Source organism: Cydia strobilella, chromosome Z, assembly GCF_947568885.1.
Source record: "Cydia strobilella chromosome Z, ilCydStro3.1, whole genome shotgun sequence".
NCBI lineage: Eukaryota > Metazoa > Arthropoda > Insecta > Lepidoptera > Tortricidae > Cydia > Cydia strobilella.
In genome coordinates this window covers 47634929-47660346 of record NC_086068.1, presented here as the reverse complement: position 1 = coordinate 47660346, position 25418 = coordinate 47634929, and the positions used below count along the sequence as shown (strand labels likewise).

At 37.4% G+C, this 25418-nt stretch overlaps 2 protein-coding genes across 7 annotated transcripts in view; one reads left to right on the top strand and one right to left on the bottom strand.

Moving 5' to 3' along the window:
• LOC134754895 (CD82 antigen-like) overlaps positions 1-17912 on the top strand; it is a 99319-nt gene extending 81407 nt beyond the window's left edge. For 4 of the 6 annotated variants that reach the window (XM_063691365.1, XM_063691363.1, XM_063691364.1 and 1 more), the window contains 2 exons: positions 8069-8161; positions 13718-17912. In XM_063691365.1, the coding sequence (XP_063547435.1) occupies positions 13788-14891 (1104 nt within the window). In that variant the 5' untranslated portion in view covers positions 8069-8161; positions 13718-13787 and the 3' untranslated portion in view covers positions 14892-17912. The remainder of the gene's footprint in view (positions 1-8068; positions 8162-13717) is intronic. The other 2 variants (XM_063691360.1, XM_063691359.1) reach the window with 1 other exon arrangement.
• The window catches only part of LOC134754840 (uncharacterized), a 193962-nt gene that overhangs the window by 125096 nt on the left and 43448 nt on the right, over positions 1-25418 (bottom strand). Inside the window, exons 5-7 of the mRNA XM_063691271.1 lie at positions 25142-25343; positions 23539-23670; positions 22423-22697 (exon numbers count right to left, since the gene is read on the bottom strand). Of these exons, the coding sequence (XP_063547341.1) occupies positions 22423-22697; positions 23539-23670; positions 25142-25343 (609 nt within the window). The remainder of the gene's footprint in view (positions 1-22422; positions 22698-23538; positions 23671-25141; positions 25344-25418) is intronic.

Sequence of the window (25418 nt, the reverse complement as noted above, 5' to 3'; positions counted from 1 at the left end):
GCAGACGATACAAAAAATTTCAAAATCATAAAAACAAAGAACGACTGCCTGGACATGCAACGCGATCTTGATAGCTTTGCCGCATATTGCGGTTATAACCAATTGCTTCTGAACCCTGATAAATGCAACTGTATTACTTTCACTCATAAACAAAGTCCCCTTCTTTTCAATTATAGTTTCTCAGGAAAGATCATAAATAGAATCACCAAGGTCCGAGATCTTGGTATTATTTTGGATTCTAAGCTTAACTTCATTTCACACATAGACCACATCTCCGAGAGGGCCTACAAGAAACTGGGCCTGATACTCAGACTATCTCAACCATTTAAAGATCCAAACACCCTAAAAGTATTATACTCCTCTTACGTTCGCAGCATTTTAGAGTTCGGTAGCGTCGTCTGGACCCCTCAATATACCGTTCACATAAAAAGAATTGAAAGAATCCAAAAAAAGTTGTTAAAGTCGCTCAATTTCCGCCACGGTCTGAATATGTCAGAGAATAGCACACACCGTCGTAGTCTAGGGCCACTAGATACACGACGTGTTTATATAGACCAAATGTTTCTGTATAAACTCTTAAATGGCCTTACTGATTCTTCCACTCTTCTTGAAAAAATTGTCTTTAAATTGTCTCGTATTCCCTCGCGCCACCCCCAAACATTCCATATCGATTTTTGTAGATCTAATTTCGCCAAAAATACTTTTTTTAGACGAGCCTGTCATGATTACAGTGTTAATTTCATAAATCTAGATATCTTCTCATTGTCTTTCGGTAAATATAGTAGTGGTCTGCGGAGCTTACTTTTTCCATAGCAGTGTAACTTTGCTTTAAAAAAAAAATTGTAATTGTTCTATAGTCTTATGTAACGTATGTATGTTTGTAAGCATGTTTAATACTTAGGTACTTTATTAGTTGTGTATCCAATTGTTACTTCTGTGTACCTTCCTATTTATAGGCAGTGCCGAACAAGCCCTGTTTCTACTTGTTATCAATATCAGTATGTTATAATTAATGGAACTATATAGGTAGGTCTTATTGTATATCTGCAAGTTTAAACTTATCTGTATGTGACTGTTTGTTTCCTAAATAAATTAAAAAAAAAAAAATATATATATATTTGAAAGAAGGTATTTTTAGTGTAATCTCATTGACATTTCAAGTATCAAACACCCGCAAATGGGCTTAAATTGCAAATTAAATTAGAAAATGTTTTTAGTCAATAAAAAAAAAGTTTTTAAGATAGAGGTGCGATTTTATTTTTCCTGTAATATTTATAATAATGTTATTATTATGTAAAAATTTCAAAAAAATTCGGATTTGGACCGCGTGCGGCGCACCACATACGTCGGACTATGCCTGACTCATTCAGTGTATGAGGGCGCCTTCCCGGATTTGGACCGCGTGCAGCGCACCACATAAAAAAATTTGCTTACATAGCACTCACTCAAAGCAAACCACTGAAGACTGACTGATCTATGATAATGCATAATTGTTACGCATTCCGAACTCACTTTTACGTGGTTCCTTTCCTGGTGTTTGTAAGGCAATAGTAATAAAGCTGGCATGTTGCCAACCACTGTCGCTGCCAGCTCCCACTCATTGTTACATGCTCCCCTTGCTTGAACAAAACATTTCAATTTGGTTTTTGTTGCTTTAAGCGGTTGCCTTCTTCCCTGTTCCGATATTGCTTTGATTAAGTATAAGCACTAGTTACTAAAAAAAACCTCTATTTCAGATCACTACTAGGTACCTACATAGTAGATGTAGATTGTAGATGCACTTATTGTATGCATGTTGTTCGATAAATGTTGCAAAGTACAGTAAATAATCTTTAGGGGAATTTGGGATTTAATTTTTTAATTGAACAATAAATCACGGACTAGGTAGGTACTTTATGATTATGCCTACGTACTTCCCGTTTTTGTCCGACTACTAACTATTTACTAGATGACTAAAATATTTAAACAACTCGCTGTCACTAATTCAGTATGGGAGCGCTACCATTTAGTTTAGTTGCTTCCACCTTTTTTTTGTTGTATAAAATGGTGAAGAATGCAACCTGGTAGTGTTGCTCATGAGGTATAGGATTACACTTATTTATTATGTGTGTAATGCGTAAAAGTGAGAAAAACATATATGTATAAGCGATTCAAAGCCGTAGTGCATTTCGAGCGCACCAATAAGCATTGAGAGTAATAACAAATCAAGTTGATAGTTTTAAAGTTCGAATACTTAGGTCCTTAATACAAAAGAGGATATAATAAGATAGAGCGGTACTGTCATAGTAAATTTTGTAACCACTGTAAATTCACTGCCATCTATCGACATACTTTAAAACTAAAAATGTAGATTTATAAAAATACGTTAAAATGTATTTAAATATGGATAAATGATTTTTTTATTTGCATTAATTATTTTTATATGTTTTTGACCCATGTTCTTTCACTGATATGCGTTAAAATTATAAATAACAAACGAAATCATCAACGCCCTCTATACGAGAGTAGGCCAAAACTAGTGGCGCCATCTGATCGAGAATAAAATTTTCGTGATTTTCGAGGCACGTTTTTTCCTGAAACTGTATCCATCTATTACGGAGTTATATCTATCTTTGTTAATACTTAATGTCACTAGTGTGGCCACCGTCGCAGAAAGAGCGTGTACTCTCTCTTCCGGAAATCGATTTTTCCAGATCGCGATTTTTGCCATTCGCATTATTTACCATTTTATTTTTTCTCAATAGCTTCTGTTCACTCACTATACTGCACTGCACTTCCTACCTTTTGTAATGAAACACTTCACTTGAAATCTTAATACTCATTTATTCCGAAACCAAATTTACTATATACGGGGCTGTGGAAAAATCTTAACAGTGCGAAGCAGCCGATAGAACAACGACATCTATTGTGAAATTGGGCAACTCTAAAAACTAAACATTACTACATTCAACAGCTTCATTTCCCGAAAGAATTTCTAACCATTCTCATATTTTCCCATTAATGTTATTTTCCTGTTACGCCCAACTAGCAAATTATGTTGTAAGGCACCATACGTTTTCTAACCATTCGCATATTTTCCCATTTTATTTTATTTTTCAATAGCTTATTTTCCTGTTAGGTTTTCTAACCATTTGAAAAATTTTCCACTATATATTTCATTTGTTTACAATCAAGGAAGACAGAAAATAGATAGGTGCGACGACGAGCAAAGCGAGTGTTAGGTGAACTGCCAGCAAATCAGTGCCGACCGGAACCGACTTATTTTATTGTACGATACTGATTTACAAAAAAATACATCTATTACAGAGTTATATCTATCTCTGATAATAAGAATACATATCTAAATTATGCGAATGGTTAGAAAACGTAACGTAAGAAAAGTGGGAAATATGCGAATGATTCGAAAACGTAACAGAAAAAAAGCAACTGGAAAATAAAATTAATAGGAAAATATGCGAATGGTTAGAAATGCTTTCGGGAAACGAAGCTATTGAGAAAAAAATAAATTGTAAAAATTGCGAATCGCAAAAATCGTGATCTGGAAAAAACGATTTCCGGAAGAGAGAGAGAGTACATTCCTGACTTCGCAGACAGAACCATGCCGTCGAAGATTTTGTAATAACAATCAATTAAAAGTTACCTCTCGGGGTGTATTCGTGCTGGGCACGCCGCTAACTTAAACGATTAATTTTCGAACAACGTTTTGTAATAACAATCAGTTAAAAGTTACCTCTCGGGGTCCCGGTGTATTCGTGCTGGGTACGCCGCTAACTTAAACGATTAATTTCCGAACAACGTTTTGTAATAACAATCAATTAAAAGTTACCTCTCGGGGTCCCGGTGTATTCGTGCTGGGCACGCCGCTAACTTAAACGATTAATTTTCGAACAACGTTTTGTAATAACAATCAGTTAAAAGTTACCTCTCGGGGTGTATTCGTGCTGGGCATGCCGCTAACTTAAACGATTAATTTTCGAACAACGTTTTGTAATAACAATCAGTTAAAAGTTACCTCTCGGGGTCCCGGTGTATTCGTGCTGGGCACGCCGCTAACTTAAACGTTTAATTTCCGAACAACGTTTTGTAATAACAATCAGTTAAAAGTTACCTCTCGGGGTCCCGGTGTATTCGTGCTGGGCACGCCGCTAACTTAAACGTTTAATTTCCGAACAACGTTTTGTAATAACAATCAATTAAAAGTTACCTCTCGGGGTCCCGGTGTATTCGTGCTGGGCACGCCGCTAACTTAAACGATTAATTTTCGAACAACGTTTTGTAATAACAATCAGTTAAAAGTTACCTCTCGGGGTGTATTCGTGCTGGGCATGCCGCTAACTTAAACGATTAATTTCCGAACAACGTTTTGTAATAACAATCAATTAAAAGTTACCTCTCGGGGTCCCGGTGTATTCGTGCTGGGCACGCCGCTAACTTAAACGATTAATTTTCGAACAACGTTTTGTAATAACAATCAGTTAAAAGTTACCTCTCGGGGTGTATTCGTGCTGGGCATGCCGCTAACTTAAACGATTAATTTTCGAACAACGTTTTGTAATAACAATCAGTTAAAAGTTACCTCTCGGGGTCCCGGTGTATTCGTGCTGGGCACGCCGCTAACTTAAACGTTTAATTTCCGAACAACGTTTTGTAATAACAATCAGTTAAAAGTTACCTCTCGGGGTCCCGGTGTATTCGTGCTGGGCACGCCGCTAACTTAAACGTTTAATTTCCGAACAACGTTTTGTAATAACAATCAATTAAAAGTTACCTCTCGGGGTCCCGGTGTATTCGTGCTGGGTACGCCGCTAATTTAAACGATTAATTTTCGAACAACGTTTTGTAATAACAGTCAGTTAAAAGTTACCTCTCGGGGTCCCGGTGTATTCGTGCTGGGCACGCCGCTAACTTAAACGTTTAATTTCCGAACAACGTTTTGTAATAACAATCAGTTAAAAGTTACCTCTCGGGGTCCCGGTGTATTCGTGCTGGGCACGCCGCTAATTTAAACGATTAATTTCCGAACAACGTTTTGTAATAACAATCAGTTAAAAGTCTAAATCTTAGGGTCCCGGTGAATTCGTGCTGGGCACGCCGCTAACTTAAATGTTTAATTTCCGAACAACGTTTTGTAATAACAATCAGTTAAAAGTTACCTCTCGGGGTCCCGGTGTATTCGTGCTGGGCACGCCGCTAACTTAAACGATTAATTTCCATTTCCAAAATGAATAAATACTCGTAATTCATTGCACAATTTTAAAAACCTTTAACTGAATCCACGATTTAAAAAAAATACACACACGACCAACTTATTTTAGAATTGTTTCATCGATAGGTACTCACTACACTCTGTTTATGTTGTATATGTTTGTTATGCTTTGTTTTATGTTTGGAAACAACATATACTATGGTATTTAAGAATATAGCTTCTTTCATCTCAGATCTCACATCTCAACAAATGACATAAGTAACTATTTGAAATTGTATAATATGAAGATGTAATCCATTTAATAGAAATGCTTTATATTTCCAACGAAAGGCAGCGAGTTGTTTTGGCTTTCTCATCAAGCATAAGGCTACCAATGCTAATCAATAAGGAAATAGGGGCAAAGCGGGCGTCCCAATTCTTAGTTCAATTTGATCTGCGAGTGCGGCCTGTGCTGTCCCCGCCCCAACCGGAGTGAACGGACAATATGGTTAGGATCATTTTATTTTTACACGCTTCATTTTATTACTTATAATTTTATGTTTTTGTTTATCTTTAGTGGTTGATTTGAGATTTTTTGCTGACGGTATCTTTGCCTGTTGATTTTTTATAAGGTTAGGTTAGGTTAGGTAAGTAAAAATACGAACGAATTCATGCACAAGTACCTATTAGGATACGAGTACCTACTACGTTTACCACGTAATAAGGTTTCAAAAAATTCAATATTTTTATCTTAAAGAATTACTTCGCGGAATATTCGAGGCAGAAATAGACCGCGGGCCAGGAAGAGATTTCCATGACCAATCGCCTCCCGGGCGAAAACTCGTATAGCGGCTACCAGCTATGTATGATGAACCCTCGTGAACGTCAGCTGCCGCTCCGTTGTTGGGTTGAGGAATGGCAGCAAATAAAGTCTATTAATTTTTTTTGCCATCGCTTCCCGCTTGATACTTTGTCAGATGATAGTTTAGATGCTATTGTGAATAAACAAAATCGTCAGTTGATTGTATCGCTGTGGAAAAACCGTCAGCTGGTCACATGAACATCTAAAAAAGAAAATTCTTTTCAGTCATCGGCGTCATCGCCTCCCGTTTGATACTTTGTCAGATGATAGTTTAGATGCTATTGTTAATAAAACAAATCGTCAGCCGGTTGTATCGCGGTGGAAAGACCGTGTTACGCGTTTCGATGGCTACCATTCCTCAGCCCACCAACTGAGCGGCAGCTGACGTTCACGAGGGTTCATCATACATAGCCGTTAACCGCTATACGAGTTTTCGCCCGGGAGGAGATGACTGACGAAATTTGCGCCTGGCTCTAAAAGCCTAAAAGCAAGGTATTGGTTTTGTTTAGGAAGGCAGCTTTAAAGGTTATCTTTTGAGAAGTTTGTATTCGTGTGACCTATAAAGCGATTGCCCATTGAAAGCGTTCGGAACGGTGGGTGCGTGGTTTATTAGACGTAACGCCGTGAAATGTCAGACCCCTCTCCAGCGCATCACTTTGCTGGAGATACACAATTAATACCTACTCTACTGTCAACTTGTATTTACGTATCTACTTAATTAAATATCGTTCAAAAGACATGTATGACTAGACCAGCTTGTTGGTGGCTGTAAAGGGTTGTATCTCGCACAACTAATACCAATTATGTTTTACTAAACTTACTTGCAATAACAGTTTCGAACCCCTAGTCTAAAAAAACAATTCACATTCACAAAACCACTGTTTAACTATTCCATGGTAAGGTATCGATCGATTATTTTTTCCAAAAACCGCAAACTAAGAAGTAACAAATAAAGTCAACACAGAGTAGGTCTGAAACATATGTTTAGAAGCTGTCAGAGACCCTCCAACAATCTCACGCCGGTTCCTAACTGGCACAGAACACTGGAAGCCTTTGTCACTTTTTTTATATAAACTCGTATTATGACATTACACTAGTGTATCATTATTATGTGATTGTTGGTATTTATTCGCTATGTGTATAAGATAAGTGTGTTACTGATAATGTTGTCAACTGACAACATTGTCATGTTGTTAATATTGACGCCACTCGCCTTAGGCATATATGAACAACAATCAGTACCTTTAAGTTCAATATTAGTGGACCCACCCACTAATATTGAACTACGAATATCGATTCGATTATCTATCGAGTGAAATTTATCATATGTACCTACATATCATTAGTTCGTTACTTAACCCTTGAATGCATAGTGATGTATGTATGTACACAACAAAAAACATATAATTTTATGCATAATTAGGTAAAATCTATTTGGTCCTGTATAATTATTTTGATTGTAAATTAATACGCTTTCCGTTGTTTTATTCAAATTTGCGCAGTATTTAAGTTTAAAAAAATTACATTTCTTTTAACACGAAATGGCGGAAAATTGGAAAAATTTGATGATTTTTAGTATGTAATTTAGGCGGTTTTTTCGGGGTTTGTAATTATTTATATTTAAAATCTTTATTATAGGTATATTACAAATAGTATAAATTTCTAATGGTAGTAAGATTTTTGATATATCTTTTACCAATAATTGTATAAATTTACATAAATTATTATTTACCCTATGTAACTTCTAATACTGGTTAAGCAGTGAAAATCGATGTTTTAATTTTTATTTTTATTTTTCCTAGAATCAGTAAACAATTATGTAAGACATATATTAATTCCAGGTAAAAAGAAAAAATCATGCATAAGGGTTAATAAACTAGTGTCATTGCTAATTAGTTACATGATAACATCAAGTTAATATAACCGAAAATTAATCCAAGCTTTCACCTTGTCTAGTTAGTCTAGTTTGGTTGGCAGTGTAGTGTCAGTAATCGGTGGATATTGTTCCGTTATTGTTCTAGGCCGCGGACAGGCGTGCTAGGCGCGCTGCAGAGAGTCGTGCGACCGGTTCTGTGACTAACGAGGATCCTCGCCCAAGGCACGGGTGGCGGATTGTAAGTATATTTACCTTCACCTACCTATGTTTTACACACACGGAGATGGGATAGACGATTTATGCTAATAGAATAGACAATAAAATTGTTTAACTTAAACAAAGTAACTAACAGTAATGAGAGCAAGACTTCACTTCTTCGGTTAGGGCTGGTTGAAATTGCAAAATTAAGTACGTAAGAATTTAAAATATAGGTAGTTACTTATACTACGCAGACTACCTATCTATTATTTGATCGATCGTTCTTGTAATTAGATACTTCTAAATATAATAATTTACATGAATTGATACTAAAATCATAGGTGTACAATGATGTACATAAGTGTATTTAAATTATTTAGAATAAATGGTAACATGTATGTAAGTGTATGATTGATTAACTTAATTAATAATTGAAATTATTTAATTCATTAGACATTGCACAAATTTAACAACCTTATTTTTAAAACGAAATAAACTAATGGTATTTAGTTTATGTGACTGCTACATAATAAAAGCATTAAAATACGAGTGTGGGTTTATGAAACGAATGAAATACACTACATACACTGCTTTATCTATGTACATCAATATCATAAGCTTCAACAAAACAGTAATTTTATAGGTATTTACGAACGAACAAACGAATTCTATCTTTTGGCGCATTTTACGCATCCGTAGTTTTTTTTAAATGAGAGACAAACTAGAGTAGGGGGCCGACTGCCATATCGTTTGACATCAAGTAACATGCGAGATTTATCAAAATTGTTTTCAACTGGAACTTCATTTCGAATAAAACGTTTGAAATTAGAATAGAGGGTAAATTAAATTTCATTGGTTCTCAAAAATGTTCTAAATTTGAATGTAATTAAGGTATCGGTTATCGATACATTAAAGTGAAAATTACGATGCACCCACAAATACTGGTTAGTTGATATAGGCCGTTAACTTATCGTGTCTGAATATACATATTATAGGGAGGTTATGATAATTATGGATGTAGATAATAGTTATTTACGATACAAGTGCGAAAAATAGTTAATTCGCAACGCGTGGCGAATTTAAAACACGACCGAAGGATGTTTTAAATCGAGCCCTTTTAATTTTCGACGTAGTTACGTAATGTGATTATTATAGCAGCTAGTATCGTAATGTAGCATCAGATGTACTGTAAAATAATTTATAAACGAAGTGCACTCTGAAGTAAAACATATAGGTATTATTTATTATACAATTACAATATAAAAAAAGTCAGTCGCAAAAGCACGGCCCCTAAAAAATTAACGAGCAAACTAAGAAAAAAAAACTTAACTATGTACTTCTGTATGCAGCTGTGTTGACTTGATCACTGTACAATAAATTATTTGTCCTATTTCAAGACAGCTTTGAAAGGGTAAGGCTTTCAGCGCTAACCGCTATAAAAATGCCAATATTGGTTATGTACGCCTATCTCCCGAGGTAAAATCACGTGAAATATACAATGAAGTGCCTCGATGTTTTGTTACATATGTTTATACATATGTTATTATCGAAGTCATTTGATGTTTGCCCTGTTGTTGCTGATGTGATACTCTAAAATACAGTCAGCCATTCATTATACTTGTAATTTGATACTCATGAGAACTAGTTCAAGTATTAATAAGCTTGAAGACTTTAAACTTATACCTAGCTACTAAAACATCAAGTTTAAGTCTAATAAAATCGGTACGGTTTACACCGAAGATTATAGCGATTATCGTTCGTACTCATTTTTATTAAAATTAGTCATTTAATGAATTGTTACGTATACCTACTTATAATTAATAATGAATAACCAGTTATTTAGACAAAAGTTGAAAAAGGTACTGCCGACTGGTCAGCAGAATTTTGTCAGATAAAGTTATTACTATTAGGTAATGTACTACTGTTGTTAGTAAGTAATGAATGAGGGCTACCGTTTTTGTGCTCACCAGTTGGCGCCACTGTAAATGTAGGTCCAGAAAAACAGATCTCAAAATTCTTCTTTGCTTATTTTTATAAAATCATTGCCCTCACTGACCCAAACCACCCTGTATACCTGGCTGATTTTTGCATTTCTAAAAGTATTGAAATGCTTAGTAGTGGAGATATATTGAAGGGAGCCACACGAAATCAAGCGCTCGAAACTCTAAAAACCGCACAAGTGCGGGTCGGATTCGCCCACCGAGGGTTCCGTACGTTTTAGTATTTGTTCCTATAGCGGCAACAGAAATACATCATTTATGAAAATTTAAATTGTCTAGCTATCACGGTTCATTAGACACAGCCTGGTGACATGCAGACGGAGAGGACAGAGGAGTCTTAGTAAGTAATAGGGTCCCGTTTTTACCCTTTGGATAAGGAACCCTAAAAATCGGCCCATTTCGACCTCACGATGTCACCACATATCGAGCAAATTAGGCACTACTTAGCTAGGTCACCTGTGTTAAAGTGACATCTTTGTTAGTTATTATTAAACTTAACTTCACCATCTTGTTTAAACATGGATGATCACTTACATGGACAGGCGTTGGGCAAAATTTTCTCAATTTTAATTGAATTTTTTAATAATATTATTGAATAATTGGCTCCATAAACCCGCTCAGACAAACGAATCTATACTACCTAAACCTCAAAGTTTATGCAGCAGCATACCTACAATTACCGGGGATCGAACCAGGGACCACCCGTTGCAAACGAAAAAAGCGACTGTTTGCAAAACACGCCACGCTAGTTCTTATATAAGCTGACGAAATACGGCTACTCTTTCTCGAGTAAAAACTAAACATCTAAATACCGCCAAAACCAGCAATACAACATTTCTGCATTTTTTGCCATTTAATCTGTAAACATATCTCTAAAAGAAAATACTGTTATGATATCGATACGGCTATTTGTTTGGGCGCGAGCTATCACCACTCCGCCATTTTGAAAAAATTCCAAAAACCGGTTCGACAAAAAAATTCTATTTGATCATAGAATTTGGTCACAAAATTTCACGAGAATCGGTTGAGAATTGCAACCTGTAGAGGAGAACATCCGGACATACAAAAGCAAAATGCGCGAGTCAAACCATAAACCTTCGCTACGCTTCGGTCAATTACTAAAATTGAAATGATGAAATGAATGAAATAACCAAAAATGAGACGCACACACCAACGTGACTGGTACAAGCTAGCAAATATAAACCTTAGCAGCATGAAGGTTACTTTGAGAGTGTACTCCAAAGCTTTCTAAGTGCAACAACGCATGACTTCTTAGCATTCAAAGGCCCATTTACTACTATTTACACTTTGTCTATCAAATATTATTAGCAAGTTTAAGCATATGGCGATATCGAATAAATAGTTCAATTTTCATCAATTCGTTATTGGAGTTGCTAAAGAATAGAAAAACAGTGAACAATCCTTCTTTTAACATCCGTAACGCTTATTTATTTATATTTACTTTATCAGAATCCGCTTGTAGAATGCCCCGCAACATGCGAGTCGGTCTCGCCCACCGAGGGTTACGTACAAATTTGTAGGTACATCTATATTTTTTATGATTTAATTACTTTAGTTACAAATGTATAGTTTTCAGTAGTATGAGACGATATTATGTACTTGCCAAATTTTATTTTTATTTATTATCATACTTTTTTGCGGCATAAACGGCCGTATCTTTTTCTTACATCAACTTAGAAGCTTGATTTTTTCATAAAAGGACTGTAGACCTGACTATATGGTTTTAATTTCAACTCGATACCTCCACGCGCTCCGGAGATAAAGGGTCTTAACAGACAGACAGACAGACAACAAATTGATCCTGTAAAGGTTCCATTTTTTACTTTTGAGCTATACGGAACCCTAAAAAAAGAAATGCCAGATTGCTTTCTTAGTAAGGCTACTAACGATTACTTCAGCTCAGGAACTAAGCCGCGGACGGACAGACTAACAGACAGACAGACAGATGGGCATGTTCCATGGCGAAAGTATAAGGGTTCCTAGTTGACTACAATACCCAAAAATTATCTATAATAGCTTTGTTAATCAATTGGTAATAAAACTAATAAAATTGAAATTCACAAACGACACGATTTTATAGCGCACTTATTATTTTATTGTAACAATAGCACATAATATGTATAAAAGTATTATTATACAATAGTGACTGTTCTGAACCTTGGGCTAAGGTCAAAATTTTGCTATCCAAAGATTTACAATACAACAGAATTTGGAACACCACGTAGCGCAGGTATCAGCCTACCTAGGTAGGTGGGTGGGTACTGGGTAGGTAGAGAATAATATCCGCGAATAGTTTAGGCGACATTAGCAGAATGCGAGAATTACAAAGGTGAATTTGGAGTCTCGAACACGGGGCGCCGCGCGCCGGGCCCCGAGCCAAGACGGATTACACCCTGTTATGAATAAAATTGAATTTGCATACGTTCGGGGTCTGAAAATCCGACAAGCAAGTTCTCGCATACTTACTGGCAGCGAACTGCCATTTCAGAACGGAGGCAGCGAGCACCTGGTGCAATAAACTGATACTTTCTTTTATACTGGAGGGAGGCACCATAATTAGGTACAATATATAATAGGTAATATGCTAATGGGATAACGTGACAGTAGATTTCACCGACATTTAGTTTCTTATTTATGTTTTTCCTTTTCGATAGATGTGTGAAAGAACCGTTATAGAATACCTAGTCGTACTTATAACTTATAAGTAAACAGTTGATATTTTTTCAGTGTATTTTTCTATTGCCGCGACGACTTCGCCGCCGCTGGCATTAGGCGACTAATGTCTGTAAGAAAAAAACCTACCAGGTGCGAGTCGGACTCGCCCACCGAGGGTTCCGTACAGATTTAACTTTTTTTAACAAATTTACAATTTTCAGATTTTTCCCTGTATTTGTAGTGTAAGGCTAATTACTTGCCAAATTTCATAGTTTTAGGTCAACGGGAAGTACCCTATCAATTTTTAAATTAAAGGAAAAATGGAAAAATTTACACCGGCAGGACTCGAACCTGCGACCATTGGAACACCGGTCCAATCGCTTCTGTCAGTGCCAACTGAGCCACGGAGGCCTACCAGATGTATGCGAATTTTTCCATCCCTTCCCTCAACGCCTTAAGGGTGGTCATTTTTCCATTTTTCCCATAACCGCACGGTGTATTCCCATTTGTCCCCACCCCACGTGACCGCTGCCATACATGAGGCGGGGACATATTTATTATAGGAATGACTCATATGAATGCAACTGCACACAAATAAGAGCTCTGCGGTCAAAATAAAGCAGTGAATCTTGACATTTTTATACTTAGACTACATTATACTTTAACATTTTTACTTAAGTAGGACATGATGTCACGATCCTCAGTATTGAGGGACCGACTGAAGAAGAAGACTTATTAATAATTTGGCATTTTTCAATGTTGTCATTTTTAGGGTTCTATATATATATATATCTGTTTATTATATATATCGTCGTCTAGTACCCACAACACAATCCTTATTGATTACGGTTTGACTAGGTCGATCTGTTTAAAACAGTCCTACCTACAAGGGCTGAATGTAATTTAAATGATTGTTTCAGAGGCGTGGGGCGCGGCGCGTGGCGGCGGCGCGGGCGCGGCGGGCGGCATGATGACGCGGCGTCCGCCACCATGACGCTGCCGCCGCCCGCGCGCCCCGCCCACCCATCCGCGCATCGCGCCATGCGCTATTACCGCATCTGGATATATGCGTGCAACGGCGCGCTGCTTCTGGGTTCGTTGGCCTTCTGTGCGGCCGCTGGGCGCGCTCTCGCAGACTACCGCCGCGCTCTGGTCCCTGGCCTTAACGCCGCACAACCAGGGTTCCTGTATGGCTACGCGGCGTTACCTGTGCAAACAGGTCTACTGCAGATGCTCGGATGTGTCGCGGCGCTTCGTCTCTCTGAGCGATTGCTTAACGCATATTGGTTTGCTCTTCTGGCGCTGCTTGTCGGTGACGCCGCCATCGGTGTTTACTGGGCTTTCCGATTTGAGCGAGTCTGTCGAGAATTGCGTCCCCAACTAAAGTTACGTCTGCTTAGAGATTACGAAACAGATGCGGAATTTACGGAAGCCTGGGATCGCCTTCAAAGAGAACAGCGCTGCTGCGGGGTGACTGGACCGGCCGACTTCGCGCACCTGAACCGCACATCACTGCCCGCAAGCTGTTGCCGCATGCCGGCGCACACGCCAGCCACGACGCCTGCACTGTTTGTCGCCACGTCCAGCACGTCGCTCGCCACTTTCACGCCCGCCCATTGCGTCCCACACACTGCGGCGTGCGCGGACCGATTACAGAATTGGACTCGACGAACTGCGGACGCGTTGTTTGTGCTAGGTTACTGTGTGATCGCGTTTTTGAAGTTATGTTTTCTTGGAATTTTACGATACGAGATAAAAGAGATGATCCAAAAAATTAGACTTATTCGAAGCGAGCTCGGAGCCGGTGAACTTCTAGATGGCAGCCCGATCCATGGCGGGCCATTGTCACAGACGGTGATAGTAAACGCCGTGAATGCGAACGGCGGCGTGCGGGCGCATGGTGGTAGTCCCGAGCGAGCAGGTGAACGCGACGCGCTGCTCGGACGCCTGTCGGACACGTGCTCGCGGCGCGGCACGCACGACGATCCTTTGGCGTCGAAAACTATTAACGGGAACAACAATTGTGAGATGCGCGAGTTGGCACAAGGAGAGTACAGACCGTTGGCGGCAGACAGTGCGGCAACTCGGATCTGACTAAGATGTTACCTGGAGCGGCTGTTCGGGCGGCGCTGGCGCTCGTTTCCGGCGAGCGGGTGCGAGGCGGAGCTGCTGGCGGCGCACGCGGCGGAGGGCTCGCGCGCGCGCCGCGCTGGAGCCCGCGTTCGTCTTGACATGCGCCGCCACACCCGCTCCGAGTTCGAGCTGTGACTGCTCTAATGCGCTTGCCGACCCGCCCGAATCCACTTCTAATCGCTCTCTTTTCCTTTTTATGTCGAGTGCCGAAATTTTCAGTAACTTTTGCAAGTTTATAGTGGTACCTAGATAAAATCCAGACTAAATGATGACACTCCGCCAGTGAAGTGTTTTCGGAAGAAGGGCGTTGTGAACAAACGAAAGGACAAGTGTGGAATGACAGTAGTATATCGTATAATTATATATATATTGGTGAGTTTGAACCTACGAGCAAAGCTTGTGTTTAGTTCCTATATTTATGCTTGACAGTTTGTATTTGTGTTTCAAGATTCATAATGAAAAACATAAATTATGAGTCACTTTATAATGCGTCATTAATACCCATTCAATAATAATGGTGAAACTATATCGTTAGTATCATAGAACCGCTGACAAAATAAGGGCGATCAGAAGAGCGCAGATCAAGCGTCAACAGCAACGCATAACCTATTTCTCTCGGCCGAAGAAATATTGTGTAACTTATGTACTGAAGAAAATATTGTGTTTAGCAATAGGTTAACTTTTGGGTACTTATTTGTATCTATTATGTAGAATTTTGTCACATTACTTTCTTGTAGTTAAGTGAATATCACATTATTTTAATAAATAATATAATAAAGGCGTAAGACATTTGCATGGATTAGATTCGATACTTTGATATCTCAGCTTTACCACCTTAATAACTTATTGATTCCACAAGGAGATTTTCAACGAACAAAATAACCAAATACGAAACAATTAGCAAATTTTCTACTACATAGACAATAATGTTTCTATAGCCCTTAGTGAAATGTTACAAATGAATATGATGATGCACGAATATCCGTACAGCGTCCGCGGCCGCGTAGAGTGTAGACAGTACGCAGCGGCCGGACCGCACCGCTTACCGTAGAACACGACCTCGCAGTGGTCGGCGCTCGGCGCATCCAGCAAGCCATACACCGCCCTCTCACCTCAATCTACACATACATCAGCAAACTCAACACAAACCTGACACCCTTCTTGTTTTTTTCATCAATACCCAATTTTATTTAAAGATAATTGAAAGCCCATTGTCGGGTAACCATTTTATGTTTAAAAGATCTATCACAAAAGACTTATAAAATATAGGTAATACAACCTCATTATTAAAACTTGTAAAAAAATGCGCGGCTAAATGTGTCCGGGCGCTCTCCATGCGTACTTAAACGTAATAGCCATGTGCGTTTGTATGACGAGCCTAGATGTAATGACGAGAGCTTACTTATTACCAGCAGGAACGGGAGAGCGGGCATGCGCTCGCGCCGCACGCGCACGTCCCAGACTCTATTTATGTAAATAAATTATCATAATTTGTACATGCGTAGTATGCGAGTAAATGTGCATGGACAGATTAAAAAATAGTACTGATATGAGCTTAAAAGACGTAGTGCCTACGATTATGCTTTTAAAGTGTTGAAAGAACAAACTTTTTTTTGGCAGAGAAAGTTACGTACGATGTCGGTACATCATAACAGAAACCTACAAACTTACATATTTTTGAAGGGCTAAATCTTGACGTGAGTTCGAGTAGGTATGTTAAATAAGGCTGTGTCAGAATTAAATGTCTGTTTACAATGTGGTTAAAAAATCTGGACCTTATATGAAACGTGTTGCAAATATTAAGGAGCGTACTTAAATACAAAAAGAGAAGCTAGGTGTAGGTACGTAAGCCGGCAGACGCGTCTGCGTCTCGGCGGCGGGCCTTAGCGCACCGGACCGGTACTTTGCGTCGAAACGAAGTGTAGGTATGTAAGCCGGCGGACGCGTCTGCGACTCGGCGACGGGCCTTACGCAGCGTACTACGTAGGCGAACAACACGCGAACGCGAAGCGAAGCGATGCGGCGCGGGGTGAATTAATGCTTGGATACCTATAGAAGGGTCCTACGTAGGCGATCTCGTTGCGAACGCGAACGCCGTGGGCCCGCCGCACCGCGCCGCGCCGCTTCTCTTCGCGTTTGCGAGTTGTTCGCTTACGTAAGACACAGCGTTAGCGCACCGGACTGGACCGGTACTTCGCGTCGAAAAACGCAATTGTTTGCGTCTAACTACCTATTATGAAATAACTTTATAGATATACATTATAATGATTACGAAATTATGTATTATGTTTGCTTAGAGTATAGTATTTTGAGAATTTGAGCAGAAAAAAAATAGTTTTTTAATATTGGTGTCATTTATATGAATGTACCAACCAATCTTATTATAAATGGTATATTCGGAAAGTTGAATAATTTGTAGCTAGGATCCAATCTAAATCCTACATCTCTTCCAAAAACGGTATAATGACATGTGCCTTGGCTTATAGAATCGTATAATTGATGTTATTTTCATCGAAAAAAATCTGTTATAAGTGCGACGTACGACTCGTCTCTGACGTGCTACCTACCTGCACTACGTGGCGAGGGCCAGCCGCGAGCACCCAGCTATCAATTTTTTCAGACATTTGCTCTACTGCTTTCTTGTTTTTGCTAATCTACCTAACCCATAATCATCATCACACCAATTTTGTAGTTAGCTTTTGCTATGAAAACCCTGTTTACTTAGTTAATTAATAAGTTTTGATTATCCCTACTGGATTTTGAACACCTATTGACCTGATTACCAATGGAACAAATACGTTTACAGTGCAGAATGTTGTTGTAGCTATTTATTGTGACGATAGAGTGTGAAACGTTTTCAGGCAATGATGCTTGTTCTGTTTTGAGTTGTACAGTAGGGTTGTACCAACTTTCCGAAGGTACGCGCTAGGCGACTGAGAGCTAATACTACCATAATAAAGCATTAATAAACAGTTTGTTAAACAGCTTCGTTGTATTATTAAACATATTAACCTATTTACATTTTCATTAATTACCTACTTAGTTCTATTACAGGTTGTGTATTTTATTTTATACCAGTAGAATAAAAAGTTCACTCCATTCATTAAGGCATCACAACAACCAGAAATTAAAATGGAAGGTGTTTTTTTATACACCCAGTTATAAAAGGAGCATACTTTCAGTCATACCACGTTAATCTATATATGTGACATTTTCAACCAAAAGGTAGCACATTGTCGCTTGTCAATAAGGTTGATTTCAAGCTGAAGCTATATGGAAATAGCGCCTTATTGACAACCGACAATAAGTACCCTTTTGATTGGGAATTACAAAATTATATATATATATAAAAATACGTGTATCCTGACTGACGATTCATCAACGCAGAGCCGAAACTACAAAAGCTAGAAAGTTGAAATTTGCACACCAGTTTACATTTATAATGTCTACAAGAGATAAGAAGCGATTTTAAGAAATTCATCCCCTAAGGGGTGAAAAAGGTGTTGAAAGTTTGTATGGAGATATTGGAGATCAAATATTTTTGTGAGTGCGGGATTTGAATCTTTGTTTAAGGGCATATTATTAAAATACAAGAAAAATTCAGCTATTTTAAAAATTCATCCCTTAAAACGGTTAAAAAGTGGTTGAAAATTTGTATAGGGTTCGAATTTTATTTTAAGCTAGGAATTTGAAACTTCGTAAAAAGGTATTTCATTAAAAGAGATGAAAACTGATTTTAGCGTGTTTGAAAATTCATCCCATAAGGTGGTGAAAAAGGGGTTGAAAGTTTGTATGAAGGTCAAAAATTTTTTAGAGTGCAGACTTGAATCTTTGTATATGAGAAAAATAATTTCAGTGTTTTCAAAAATCTAACCTCTAAAGTGGTTAAAAAGGGGTTGAAAGTTTGTAGGGGTCCTAATTTTATTTTAAGCTAGGTAGGTACTTAAAACTTAGTAGAAAGATATTTAATTAAAAGAGAAGAAAACTAATTTCAGCATTTATGAAAATTCATCCCCCAAGGTGGTAAAAAAGGGTGAAAGTTTGTATGGAGATGAAACCTTTTTTTGAGTGCGGGACTTCAATCTTAGTATAATGGCATAATATTAGAATAATGGAAAGTAATTTAAGCGTTTTTAAATATACATCCCCTGAAAGGGTTAAAAAGGGGTTGAAAGTCTGAATCCATTACAAATACATTGAAACTTCTTAGAAAGGCATTGTATGATTAAATAAAAAAGTTATTTCAAGGTTCTTAAAAATTCAACCGCTAAGAAGGTTAAAAGGGGGATGTAAGTTTCTATGTGGTCCAAGTTTTATTTTAAGCTAGGAACTTGAAACTTGGTAAAAGAGTATTATATTAAAATAGACGAAAACTCCGCGAAAACTGATTTCACCGTTTTTGAAAAGTTTGTATTAAGTAATAAAGTTTGCATCAGGAGCAAACATTTAAAAAAAATGGTGGACTTAAAAATAGTGTTGTTAAAAGACTAGTCTTTAAGACTTTTGAACCTTAACGACTCGCGAACCTTTAAGGCTCAAGCTTTGAAAGCTAGAGCGTTAAAGGTTTGCTCACAAAGCGGTTTAGAACATTAACGACTCAAAGTTTTTATGACTTGTCAAAATGAAGTCTTTAAGACTCGGGCCTCATAGGGAACTCTAGCTCTTAAACTTAAGCTCAAGCCCCCGAACCTTAAAAGCTTGTGTCAAGCTTAGAGCTCATACGTTGAGCTCTCTTTGCAGAAATTATTTTTGTGTAGAGAATTTACGATATACCTATCTATATCGGAAGAGTAACTTAACATCAGTTAACGCATTTACTGCCTGCAACGTATATAGGGTGTCCATTAGAACCGTGATTCCGTTGCGTATACATATACATTTTCTATGAAACTATATTTTAAAATTTTCCCGTTCCGTTCCGTCCTATATGAGTGAGTCATAAGAAATAAAAATAAAATTATTTAAAAACATATTTATTACTTAATTAAGACTGGGTGATTACTTGAACCGCTATTGACTAATTCATAAACGCAAACTAAACAACTAAGATACAATAAAACATATCGGTTTCTGCAGAATTTATAACCAAAAATACCACCACACTCTTTGTGGACTTCGTTAATATTGCGATTATTGCGGACAGAGGAATAAGAAGGTAAAATTCTAGTACTTGTCACTGAGCCAACCCGCGGACTGACAGAGAGACGAACGGACAGACATGGCGAAACTATAAGGGTTCCTAGTTGACTATACGGAACTCTAAACACGCGATAAGTCATAATTATCTTTTTCTGTTTTTCCCTATTTCACAAAAACGTATTAAATTTCACCCTACCCTATAGCATAGGTTGATTTTATTTGTTAAAAGCTTTTACTTTTTGCTCCAGACCTTTACTGCTAAAAACCTTAGAGACTTAAACCTTCAAAACTTAGGAGGCTTTAAAGCTTGAGGCCAAAAGACTCGAGGTTTCTTTGCTCGTAAGCAGCAACACGAACTCTTAGTTCGAGTCGTTAAGGTTCCGAGGCTTTAAGGTTCGAGGCTTCAAGGCTCAGCAGTCGCGATTCAAGTCTTGTAGTTTACGCCTCAAAGCTTAAATCCATAACACTACTTGAAAATCTTCTAAGAGAGTTGCGAGGGATTATATCGAGAACAAGTTTTTACAGTTAGGGGCTTGAAACTTCATAAGTAGTTTATGAAAGACCAATTTCAAGCGTTGTATAATTATTAACAAATGATTAACCGTCCCTACTGATATCTTTTGCTGCATAATGTTCTATGCTCATGTGAAATATATATCCACCAACATACAAATCCACGCGTACGAAGTAGCGGGCAACAGCTAGTTACTTATTATACCTATACCTAATTATACCTATGAAGTTGTTATACAAGATGACCTTGTATCTTAGACCAACATTTTTCCAGGCACTAGGTTATAGATTCCAGTTCCGGGAAAAATAGGTAGCAATTTTTTCATTTTCTTTTACATTCGTAAAAGTATATTTCGAGAAGTAAGAATATGAATAAAAATAATAATAATTTATTGAGACACACATATAAGAATACAAAGACGATAAAAGCAAAACAAACAGAAAAACATGTTGAACAGGAGAACATCAACAACAGTGTGGTTACCATGTCAGATGTAAAATGGATGTAAACAACTTGAGAGATAGGTACATACATTTCATAAACAAGGGTAGTTTACAGTTTAAACCAATAACTTCCTTTATCTACGCACATATCGTTAGTGCTCTAAAATGCGTTCAGAAACCGTAGGAAATGACCAGCATTATTACAACAGATTTTACTATGAGAACTTTCTTATCTGTGGTAGTAGGTAAAATCTGTACTTTAATGTTATTACATTATAGATTTTTGTAAGGTTATGAGTTTAAATTTGGAACAGCTGCCGGAACTTAAGTGGGTCTCTATTCTAGTATTCATAGATATTAAAACAGTTATCGATACGAAACGTCAATTCAGTATGTTTTTTTAATATAAACCGCACGACATTTGAGCTCGAGTGACATGAGAGTAGGGACTTCATTCGTTTGTCTATAATAAAAAAAAAATCGTCTTGACGGAGGATCGAATTGCCGCCATTACTGTTGTCATTTGTTTGTTGGTTTTTTGCTGTTACGAAAGTAGAATTGTGAAAAGTTGTTTGTAATTTACATTTTAGTTGAAAATATGAGTAAGTAGTTTGTTTCTGTATTTGTTCAAATATATTTTTAATTGCATTATTTTAATATCTAGAGTCTATAGATATTTTACAGGTAGCACTGGTAGCAATGCAGGTCATTTCCCTACGGCTTCTGAACCCATCTTAGAGTACTTATGATATGTGTGTATATAAAGTAGTGTATGCAACTGTACATAGTTAGGCCTTAAAACACTCGTGTGATTCTATTATGAAACTCGCTGACGCTCGTTTTATAAAACCACACTTGTGTTTTAAGGCCTCTCATTATGTATCAGTTGCATAAACTACTATTAAAGCACTGCCATTCGCATTCTACATTCCCTGAATAAACCCTGTAGGAAACATCGTTCCTACAAGATTAGTATAATCCCCGTATTTTAAAAATTCACTAAATAATTTCACGGTTTAGACTCACTTGTTTTAGTCATTCGCGCGACATGTTAGCATGTCTCACAGCAGTTTAAATTCGATTTTAAAAATTCGTTTTTTTAATAATTATTTAGTACAACTTTTTTTAGATCTTTGGTAAGTAGGTAATAAACCAGTGATCTCGGAATATGATAATTAAATGGAATTTTACTGTATTTTTTTCGAACACCCCAGTTGAGTTTCAAATTAACTACATCACTAACCCCATTTGATTAGACATAGGCCCTAATTAACAAAAACGGCTAACGTTAAAGGCGTTAAGGAGTAATAGTTTTTATTGAGCATAAAATTTACACGGAATACAATTGGTTTGGTCAGAATTGACTATAAATATAATGTTTGTTGCAGTCACTAACCTTGATGTAATCTTCTGCTACTCTGTAGGTCCTGTCGACGTTGGCCCCGCCGATGACGAGCACAGGCTCGGACGTAGCGGGCTCGCTTGGCGATAGCGGCGCGCTTCCGCGCGACCTGCACGAGCTGTGGAACGATCGAGAGCCGGCCGAATTATCTACACGCCTTGAGAATCCAATGTTCAAATTGTTCGCTAAATTGTCGACATTCTTGAGTTTGTTAAACTCAACGGCAATATCGGCGCCAACTTTAGCGTTGTTCTTTATGAGGGCCATGTCTGTGAGTCGTTAAGGAAAGAGATTGTGGCTATTAGCTTCACTACTATCATTTTAAGGTCGCTGGCGTTCTATATTAAGGTTTAATGTATGAGGCTAAGCCGGCCAAATTCTAATTAAACATGTTTAATGTTCTACACTTATTTCATGATCACTTCGGTTCTATGTCCTTTCATTTTCATATGACTTAAAAGTCTGTACAGAACTAAAATAACTTAACGGCTTTTGTCTGTAGGTCATGCAAGGGGTGTAGACGACGGTTCGAAATATAACTTTCATACGATTCTATATTTGTATACTGTTAAATAGTACATTATTGTCGAGGCTCGGAAGTAGCCTTCCAGCCCAGCCATATATAGTGCTTTTCTCAAAAATGGCGCAATAAATACAAATATAATAGAAAAATTATACAAAAGCAACGTCCTTATGTATATATTTTCACAGAAAAAAGTAGTAAGATTTGCTTTGCCGCCGTTTTATTTTTTTAATTAAAAATAAAAGTGTATTTTTCTGCTGAAAATACGCCAACCTATTTGAGACACATTATAATAATAAGTACTGATTATCTGTTTGGCTGTTTAATGGATCTATGCCTGCATTTGATATGGCCACTTCAACTTTTAAAAAGTTTGGAACTCGACAAATAATGGAATTTGTATGCAACATTGCAGTCCCGAAATCGAGACTGCAATGTTTTTAACTTTTTAATTTTTTGACTGACCATAAACAACGCACTTCGCGACCTACTTTTTAACCGGCAACGTCAACTTTGCCGTCCATTTTTGAGAAAAGAGAATTTCCTTATTTGGTATTTTCCCATAAATGTACGAAAGTAAAGGATACTGGTATCGAGAGACTTGCCCCCTGTTGCTTCTGAGACAGCCGCCAAAATGTAAGGAGTTACGTCCTTCCCATGGATGCCTTTTCTTTTGGCTTCTTGTAAAGCGAGGGTAATTGCTTCATTTATAACCGATTCTGTGAAATAAAATATTTAAGTAGTAAAACGTTAAAAAAACTTTACCATATTTTACGAAAACGTTACAGGTTACGTTGTAGGTCTAAAGTTTTCGTAGCATAAACAGAAAGTACATACGTTTGTGAACGTAGTTTAGAAATGATCCTTCCTATTGGTCCCATATGTTGCCCCAGTGCACTAGGCATACATATGTAACATCCTACAGAGATCTGTTACTTTGCTCATTACGGTTGGTGTCATTTGTTGGCTTGCATAGGTGCACAGCTTACAAATGAGTACCTAGTTAAGTAAGATAAGAATAGTTATTTTTTATTTATTTATCATCAAATTTGTGATAAAAACTTCACAGATAACTGTACTAGGTTTTTAGGGTAATAATGTGGCCTTTCTTTACTTACTTACCTATTATATGGTATCATGTCGGCGCTGCTGAGTATTGTCGTAACTCACATATATTAAGTAGGTATATCATTATATGATAAATATGTATAATACTTATATCAGGGCCCCATTTTATAAACATTACAATTCGACAATTTTGTAAAAAAGTGACATATTTGTCAAATTTTACTTACAAGTGCTGTTTAATAAACCCTACAAATAAGTAAAAAAATACAAATAAATAACTTACTATTTTCACAGTTATAAACGCTGTTTAATAAACGTTTACATATGTTAAAAATGCCTGTAGCTTTTGATGACAATATTGTGTTTACAAAATTGTAATAGTAAGGTACAATTTACATAAAATGTAAGTTTTTGCCACAAGTATTTAATAAACGAGGGTAGACATCATTCTTTTTAATTTAGAATTTTAGTAGGTATCTCACGCAATACATTTCTTATTGAATCGGTTTACCTATTTTAAATCATGGACAACGATAAGAAAATGACAATTTTGTCTCTCATATACGACAATAATAGAATATTATTTAGTGAAAAACTAACTCACGAAATGAAAATCAACAAGTGGAAAGAGATAGCTGAACAGTTAACGTATTTGAGTGTTTGCATGCATTAAAAGCAAAATGTATCCTTTTACGAAAAACTCTTCATCTTCGTTCATTATCACTATGGTCACTATTGCTGTCACTAGTTGTTAGAATCATTTTTTATTCTTATTTAGATTGTCCGGCACACCTCATCAAGTTTTTACACATCATGAGAGTACCTGTCAGAATTATACTACAATTTACAAAATATGTAAACTTGTGATTACTATTATGTGTTCAATAAAGTAGTTTTCCATACAAAATTGTAAAATTGTACCTGTGAAGTGAAAATGTTTATTGAACCAAATTATGTAAAATTGTAGACACAATTGTACAATTATGTAAGTTTTCCACCATGACAAATTTGTAAGTCATATTTTTTATTGAACAGGAACTTGTAGAATTGTAACCTGTCAAATACAATTTACAATTTGTAACATTTATTAAACAGGCTCCTGATATCTGTGATTGTACGCACCATCCATAGCATGTTCCTCCGGCACAGGTACGGCGATGACGATACCGGACTCAAGACACAGAGACCGCGCCGCGGCCAGCACGCGCGCGGCGTGCGCGGCTGAGGGTGTGCGGTACGGTGCTCGGTGACCCGAACGCCGTGTGTAGAATGCCGGAAACGCGTCAGTTTCTCCAAACGCGCACACACAAACGCCTTGAGTTTCCTGATACGCATAATAACCTGGTTTCAACGTTTCAACCAGCTTTATTTAGTAGTGGCCCTGTTCAATTGTAGTTCT